The sequence below is a fragment of the Pavona decussata genome, unplaced genomic scaffold (assembly GCF_977016875.1).
Source record: "Pavona decussata unplaced genomic scaffold, jaPavDecu1.1 SCAFFOLD_102, whole genome shotgun sequence".
In the NCBI taxonomy this organism is placed as follows: domain Eukaryota; kingdom Metazoa; phylum Cnidaria; class Anthozoa; order Scleractinia; family Agariciidae; genus Pavona; species Pavona decussata.
In genome coordinates, this window is record NW_028145517.1 from 8,810,264 (window position 1) to 8,819,247 (window position 8,984).

Sequence of the window (8,984 nt, forward strand, 5' to 3'; positions counted from 1 at the left end):
TGGAATTCATGTTCACACTAACTCTGGTTTACCTTTAGTTAACAGTTCTCTGAGCAACTTGGCCCTGAAGGGTTTCATTCAATACTTGATCTGAACTGTACATGAAAATGGTCAAGATCTTAAATAAATCCTCCAGTGTACTACTACATAATAGTGGTCAAATTAATTCCAATGGTCTGGTCTGTCATACTGGTCAAATTGACACAAACACAAATCAACTTTAAACTCTCAGTTTAACAGTTAATCTTTTGGTCATCCACTTTGGCATACTGAATCACACTAGTCAGACTGTCAGACAGGCAGATGAACACTCAGCAGCTTTTTTAGTTATTTCTTTTGGTTTATTGTCATCACTGCACTGGACTAAAGAAACTGCTATTCAAGCAGGTCTTTGTAAGAGAAAAAAAAATTTGCTTACAGTTCACGATTAAAAAATCCATGACAAACTAGTACCAAGCTATAAATATCTCCTCAAACATTGTTCATCATAACTTTTTTAAATAATCCTACATGTATAAGCCTACTAATCAAATAACTAAGGCACTGTTGCTGGTAAAAGCAAACACAAATGAACAGTGGACATACAAATGACCAGCTGAAGCTGTCTGCCATTATTTAGACTGTCTGTGCGTCCTAAAGGGAGATGGTCAAGAGGACTGATACACAACTTGTAAAATACTGACTCCATGTTACCACACGAGTTTCTTAGGTAACAACCAATCTATTAAGGACTAAGATGTCTATTTACATGCACCCTGAAGTACTTGAGATTCAATATAACAATAACTAAGAAGGAAATAAGAGCTAATGATGCTAAGCTCGCAGATTGATATGTTCAACCAAGTTGGATGTTGAACTAGACTGGTCGTCCCTTTCCCAATTGACTTCAGCACTAACATGAAGGACACGCCCAGATCCAGAAACACTGGAGCTCTCTGTAAAAGGTGCAATGAAAACAGATATAAACAAACGCTGCACAGTCAAAACAACATTAAATGCAAATGAGCTTTAAGCTTCTTTCTAAAGCACAGGGGAGATGCAGCATTCTTGATGCTTAGATGTATGGTGTTCCAAAAATCAGCAGCAGCAAACTTGACACTACATTTGCCATAACTGATCTCTCCTTTCCAAGGGCCTCTAAGACCCTTGCAGATGTAGCCCAGGTCTCTTTTTCTGCAAATGCTGCCTTTCACTTATTCAACAATACACATTCCCTTTTACTCTTTGATTTCCCCTGGCAAAATCAGAAAACCATACTTTCCCTGGGTTAAAGGTCCAAGTTTTCACTCTCAACATCACCAAATGAATATTAAATTGACATCAAATACAACCAATAAAATTATTATTTTAAAATATGAGAACTGGAAACAAGCTACATACCTGAAGTGTCTGAGCTTGGCCTCCGCTCACTGACAGAAGGTTCAATTTCATTCATAACCACACCCTGGTTATCAGCAGCAATATGATGGTCTGGCTGTTCTGGCAGTTCTGATGTTCCTACCTCCACGTCTTGATTGCGACACTCGTCACTACTCTGAAAAGAACATGACAATCTTCAGATCAAATGTTTCCAAGGAAGGCAAGGTTGGAATTCCAACATATACCCCCAAATATAGGCCCTTTACCCTTGAAGTACCTACAGTGACCAGCCTCTTTCCCTGCTAGCAGAGGCCTCTTTTCCATTGTATTCACTGATTAAACATTCAGATCATGAGAATTATGAAGGAAATGATCACCCACCAAAGATAACATGCATTGATTGATAAACAAATTCTCTAAACTAATCCCATAATAGATATGTACAAAATGAGGGAGAATATACATGTTGATATTAGGAATTAAAAGGTTTTGACAGTACATGCTACAGAAGCAGGTTCAGGTTTGGATCTGTACCAGTCTGGTACAGAGCAAATATTTTGATTTTAGTTTAGAAAATTAGAACTGGTGCAGTTTTCATCTATGCAAGTTTTGTAGCAGTACATCATAAACATACTAATATTATAAAGTACACAGGTAAGTAAAAACTAGCGATATAATGTTCCGACGTTTGAATAATATAAGCGAGTTCAACATTGCCGAAACATCGGAACATTATATCGCTAGTTTTTACTTGCCTGTGTATTTCTAAAGCATTATTGCCCTCGCAGGGTTTTGGCCCAGAGGCCAAAACCCGAGGAGGCACCCTAGGATTCCCCGCGTGTATACATATAAGGAATTTCAAAATGTAAGAAAGTAAGTACTGTAAGTAAATTTGTTAGTATGCGCAAAAAATCTCGATTTGATCAAACCAGGCACGCACGGTCGTCTCGGGTAATATTTCAGAAAGCGCACAAGGTGCTGTCGGGTAGCTGTCATTCTGCAACCGGAGGTCTTCGAGCAGCGTTTAAATTAAAGGTCTTGCGAGCAAGAGTTTGCGTTTCGTCGTCCGCTAGCAGCATTTCGAGTTCTTTCTAGCAGTGTTTCAAGGTCTTGCAGCCACGAGTTCGCATTTCGCCATCATTTAGCAGCATTTCAACCACGAGTTCGCGTTTTGCCATCTTCTAGCAGCGTGTCAAGGTCTTGCAACCACGAAGTCACGCTTCGCCATCTTCTGCATCTTTAGCAGCCTTTCAAACCACGAGTTCAAGTCTTCGAGCAGCGTTTCAGGGTGAGTATTTTGCAGTTCAGTGATTTATTTGAATTCAAAAGCATTCAGCAGCACTGAATAGAATCGCATTTCAACCATCGCGTTTTGCCATCTTCTTGCAGTGTGTCAAGGTCTTGCAAACACGACTTCACACCTTTCAAACCACGAGTTCACATCTTCGAGCAGCAATTGAAATAGATTTCTATTGCCTGATTTATACATAAATATACTGCAGATGATTATATATTGATAGATTTATACATTGTCGCAAGTTTAGTTATTGTTGTTGTTATGGTTATTATAGTGATTTTTCCCAACAATTACTCAAATTTTTAACGTACAATACATTCCGGTTACACAGAGTATTAACCTTACAATTGAAATACATTTATATCAACTGATTTATGGATAATATATTGCAAATAATTATTCATACAATACGTTGCTGTTTCACAAAACAAAACTATGACTGTAATAGATTTCAATGTCAAATTTATATTGGTAATTGAACTGAGTGGAGTGCAATTTGGTCTGAAATCATACGCGTGATTTCAAAATCAAACGAGCGCGCAGCGCGAGTTTGATTTGAAATCACAAGTATGATTTCAGACCAAAATTGCACGACACGAAGTTCAATTACCACTTAATTACATCCATTTTGAAATCACAGAATATCATTGTCAATATTAATATTCTATTTGTGTTACTTCACTTCCATTTTGATGGGCTAAAGAAAGGATGCAATTTAGAGCAAAAAATGGTGCAATTTGTTCCCAAATTGCACCATTTTGGACCAATCAGATTCCAAGGATTACCAGTGATTTCAAAATGGATGTAATTAACAGATAAATATGCTAACCAGTTACATGGATGTCAACTTCAATAAATATTCAAACGTTTCTTTTTTAAAATTCGTATGCACAGTATTTATATCCAGTAAAAACCATATACCGGTGTTAAACAGATCTTCAAAAGCGGGGGCAGTTCTAGTGAAAACTATTACTAGTTAATTATAAAGTGCTTGAAAATTATATCCATTAAATATACTTACAAGTCCCAGTTCTTTTAAAATGTTGAGCTTACACATAGGACAGGTCCTGTGCTCTACCAGCCATGGATCAATGCATAGCTTGTGGAACTCATGCCTACAGAAAAACAAGTCACCATGATTGAACTTGGTTTTCACCAAAACCAGTACATAGTCCATGCTGGTTTTTGGACATAAAATTAAAGGAATATTCATGCACTAAATACTGAGTTTTCAAAGAGTATTCAAAGCAAGTTTACTTTGTCTTGCAGCAACTTTAAAAAAGCCTTATTATGCTCTATTTCACTCCATCATCCAATAACTTGCAAAACACTTCCAGACATGGACTTTTCAATAATTACAAAAGAAAGCTTGTTTTTAAACAATGTAAAAAGAGTTCAAGCACCCTGCTCAGGGCTCAAAATAACGGCTGGTCATTGGACAATGTCCGGTTAAAATGACAATTTGTCCAGACAAAATTTCAGTTGGGCGGTCATTTTGACCGGTCACATACACGGCTTTCAAATAAATAACTTGAAAAATAAAATCTATTCACATTTATTCTGGAAATCATAAACAGTTAAATCATAAAATATCTTAGCTGCTTGCAGTCACAAATCAGGAGAATACAGATGAGACGGTCACGTTCTGCGGCTTTGTGCTAATGCAAAGGCAAAGTTCTGTTACTTGTAGCATGAGCCTATGCCCTATTAGTGTTTGGCAGAAACTCAAAGTGCTTACAACCAAAATCGCTTCCACACCTAAGTCGTAAATTTATTTGAAACTATATACAGGGTAACATCACATTACGGTTTTCTGAGCATTTCTACCAACAATAATGTAGTCATTCTCACTTCCAGCCCCCCATTACAAGTTTTTTGACAAATAGCATGCAGAAGCCACTGCCTGTGGAAATGTAAATAACGAACATAAGCGATAGAGATAGGGAATGAGCTGCTATTTAAAGGAGCAACCTTTTCTAGAAAAAAACTGAATAACTTGCATCTCGACCAAGTCTTATTTACATATAATGTGCGTCCTAATTATAGTAAGCAGAGAATGGTCCGGATGATTAAAATGTCTCGTAACTGGTGCTTTACTGAATTAAAAAGTGCCACTCACTGGCAGGGAAGTATGCGGACCACATCGCTGGCCTTGTATCCATCTAAACACACTGCACAGTTGTCTGATTCATCATCTTCAGTCTGGGAAACAAACAAGTACTTCAGAAAAGATGAGACTCACAAAATAAAAATTATAATACCCTTCAAATACTGTGTAACGACAGTAAAATGTCTCAATAAGACTTGCACAGAGTTTGACTAAGACTGTAGGCAAAGGTAGAGCAACAGAACCAATCTTTTCCTCTAAGGATCACAGCATTGTGTATTTCCTCGATAAAAAGTCCTTCCTCAAATAAAAGCTCTGTTAGGGGACATTAAAAGAAAATCAGGTTTAAATGCACCTCATCCTCCCAAGAAGCAATAAATTATTGCAACAAAAAGAAGAAGAAAGGGAGGGCAAAACCATAGTTTTAACTGATGTAAAAAAAACAGAAACACTGGACTTGAAATAATTTTCCAGAACGGTTATTTACAAAAATATTGCTTTCCATTTCATCTTAACTAAATATGTTGTCATTGCATATATTTTTTTAAAGTAAAACTGTGACTCGATAATCAGGGATGTCACTAATAACCGGTTACTGGTGACTTTCACCATGTGAAGGAGATCTTCTCGCCAGCTGAAATTTCAACAGAACACAAACACTTGAGGCTAATTTTAAAGACACACAGTCCAAAATAGCTGGCGAGGTTTATGAATGAGCCTACTGAGGTTTTTCTTAGCTACACCGTACATCCTTGGATAATGGCATCATAAAGCAAAGTATAAAACCAGTGCAGGATTGAGGGGCACTTTCTAGATATTAAGCCAAAATTTTCAATTGGATCAGTTGACATGGGAATGGTACGTGTAGATCAAACAGAAATTTCCATGACTATGGCAAGAGAAAGAGAGCTTAAGAGCTTTCCTCTTTGGGTTAAGATTAAGAGTTACCAGCTGTGAATTTTAAGAATTTCAGACATTACTAGATTGTCCTTTTGTTGAATAACACACCCATGTCAAAATCTGTTAGCGGAATGTTTCAAATAAATTGTAAAAACTGAAAGGCTGAAGGTAAGCCAAATTTCCGTGGTAAAATAAGTATTTGAACTATTATAAATATTTTAGTAACAGTGAAAGATATCCCAGTATTTTGGTCATTTTTTTTACAGGATAAAGCATCAATAATTTACTTCATGTTCCCATGAATCCATGAATGAAAGTAAAAAAGACACAAGTGACATTTCATGGAGTTTCAGTGGGTATTCACTTTTATATGGAGATCATATGGAAACCACAAGGTTACATTTTCCGAAAAATATAAACAGGATCATTGCTATTAGATTTTCAATTTGTCATGACATGTACATACACAACTCATAAGAAAGACAAAACTCTAATAGAAAGAAACCAAGCTATATCACCTGATTAAGGGACTCATTATGGCCAATACACCATAAATAGTTTTCCGACAGAAAAGCTAATATTGTGAACCCCTCTATACTTGTTTTATTATTGACAAAACATACTATTTTTGCCAAATATAAACAGTGCTTTGTTTAATTTATTTTTCATTACCTTTTTACTAACTGTGCGTGTAGGGAGTTTGGCTATGGCCTTCTTGGCAGCAGAAGTCAGGCGTTTCTGGTGAAAGAAAATAAAGACACCATATTTGAAAATTTAACAAAACTGACCATGTAATTTAAACATTGTTTGTTTGTTCCCCAGTTTCTATGCCAATGCTGCATTAATGCAAAATTTTCCCAGCAGAGTTCCAATATTTATAACAATAGCTATTACTGACTGAATTCTTCTCTTTACAGAACTGTACAGCAGAGACTGAAATATATGTCAAACTGTTATTAACAGCTGGCGCTGCTAAACAGTGACAAAATTGATACAAATCATACCCTTGACAAAATATGGGAAATAGCTGCACAATTTCACAGTTGACCTGGTAGCTCAAGTTCATGCTCAAAGTGGAATGGATTCACAGATTATATAATAATGGAAATAAAATGAGCGAAGGAAAAAAAACAGTGCTGGCAAATGTTAAAAATTTACCAGTTATTTACTGTTTCAACACCAGTAACTCCACAAAAGAAACCAACTGAACATCATGCAAAATCAAGGAATATCTCTGCAAGTCTTAGCCGATCAAAATGATCACACAAGCCACAGCAAAAACCAATTTAAACAGTTTACGGATAAGAGGGTTAGTTTCTAAAGAAACCATGGTGCTGCGTCAGTGGGGAGTAGAAACAAATGTTTGTTTTTATCAACAGTGGTAAAGAGATTTGACTACTGTTGTTTCAAGCGTTTACCCTTCGTCAAAGCGAATCCTGGCAAAGGGTTAATGCTCATGTCAGTACGGTGGCCAAATTACAGTACCTTATTAACTCTGTTGAGAAAACCAAACATTCATAAATAGTTTATGGCTAAGTAGTGCAATGGCCAGTAAAACATATGAGACATTTTTATCTTCTTTTCATCAGTACCGCGTATATTGTTGTAGTAATTGTGGTTTTTTTTAAACATTCACTACCCTAAGGCTACTTATTTCACACCAAGACAAACCACTTTACAAAAATCAATCTTTGCCTTGGGTAGAAATCAACAAATTCAAAAAGGAACAACATATAAATTTTATCCGCCTTGTTCTCACAGCGCACCGAAGGCGGCGGACTGAGTGGGATCTTTGTTTCCACCTTTTCTATTGAAATGCAAAGTGTTTAACATCGAAATTAATTTCCGTGACGCGAAACTTTTCAAAATTCCGAAACTGTTAATTACGAAAACTATAGAGGAAGAAAAGACCAGAGCAACACTTAAACATATTTCGGAGAAATTAAACTAGGTTGTCAATTTCAGATTGTTGATTTCACAATTGGCGAATGGTTGGAAAACCAATTACGAGAAGTGCGAATTAAAGCGAATTTCAAAACAAATAGAAAACAAAAGCTCGCATATATCTTGAAGAATTTACACGCAATTGCTTTATGATGTAACGTTTATTTTCAAGGAACGTTCTATATGTTGTATATGTTTAAAAATTCCTTCTAATTCTTGCTTACCTCGGTTTTATCGCGTGCGTGAACATAGCGAAACCTCTGAACGTAGTAGAAGACAAGCCAGGCAAGAGAGATGACCATCAGCACAATGAACGAGACAGACACGAAAAGAACGGAGGTCGGATTTACTTGCCATTTATTTGTGTTAAAGTGATCGCCAACTGAAATATCTATGAATACCGCAGTGGTTCGATTGACGAGCGCCAGAGAAAGTTCGTCACCAAGAGTTTTCGTTATACTCACGGCCACGATAGAATCGGCGTCAATATGCGACATCGTCACCGGTTTTATCGTATCACTATTGTCGTAAATTATCACCGCCGTAGCGTTGTGGTTGTGGGCGTTTTTTATCTTCTCTTCGAACTTACACGACCCTCGTTTGATGAGAGCAATCCACGGTTTCTTGTCCACTAACACATTAAATTTCTTGCAGCCATTGACGTTGTCTTCCGTCAGGCTATACAGCCAACCTCTGGTAGCGTGTTGAGGACTATGCTTTCCGAACTTTCCATTTCTATCATAGGGTTTTACATGACAGTTCTTTGCGAATCTATCGCAATAAGTAATATTCAATTCAGCCACCGTATACTCCGTAGTTTGTTTTTCATCGTAGAAACTACAATTGACAAAATCCCCAAGACACACGAAAACTAATAATGCCACCACTTGACCGATAAAACGAGTTCCAATCGTCTGCATTGCTCACAATACGTTGAACAGTTCAAGAAGGTTGTCAATTTTGCCGTCTGTAAGGAAATATCGCGACTGCGAGTGCTTCTAAACAGGATTTCTACTGGAAGGAACAAAACAATTCTTCCGCCATCTTGCCCAATCGTGATAAACTGAAACAAAAAATCACGTGATCGCTAGATTGACACACCTGGAGGCGATATTCGCATACGTCATTGAAGTCGTTTGTAAATACACACTCAAAAGAAAAAGATTACTAGTGCCTGATCTTCTATCACGGAAAAATTTTAATTTTGCTTCTATTTTGCCAATTATTTTCTTAAAAGCTCCAAGCATAGTTAGTTAGATCGAAGATTGGTGCAGCTTTTAGGATCCTGTATGTAGGGATCATATTACATTACATTTGCACAATTTTCCCTTGTTCCAATACTGACCGCAAAAATAGCACGTCATAGCCAAACAGCAG

At 37.0% G+C, this 8,984-nt stretch overlaps 1 protein-coding gene across 1 annotated transcript; it reads right to left on the bottom strand.

Annotated features, from left to right (window-relative positions):
- Positions 1–319: 319 nt before the first annotated feature.
- On the bottom strand, positions 320–8,682 carry LOC146472131 (RING finger protein 150-like). Its single transcript, XM_085120722.1, has 6 exons — positions 7,832–8,682; positions 6,336–6,401; positions 4,776–4,858; positions 3,678–3,771; positions 1,381–1,534; positions 320–935 (listed from the first exon to the last, which is right to left on the bottom strand). Exons 1-6 carry the CDS (start codon positions 8,525–8,527, stop codon positions 814–816), a joined length of 1,215 nt encoding a protein of 404 aa, XP_084976848.1. The 5' UTR covers positions 8,528–8,682; the 3' UTR covers positions 320–813.
- Positions 8,683–8,984: the final 302 nt, after the last annotated feature.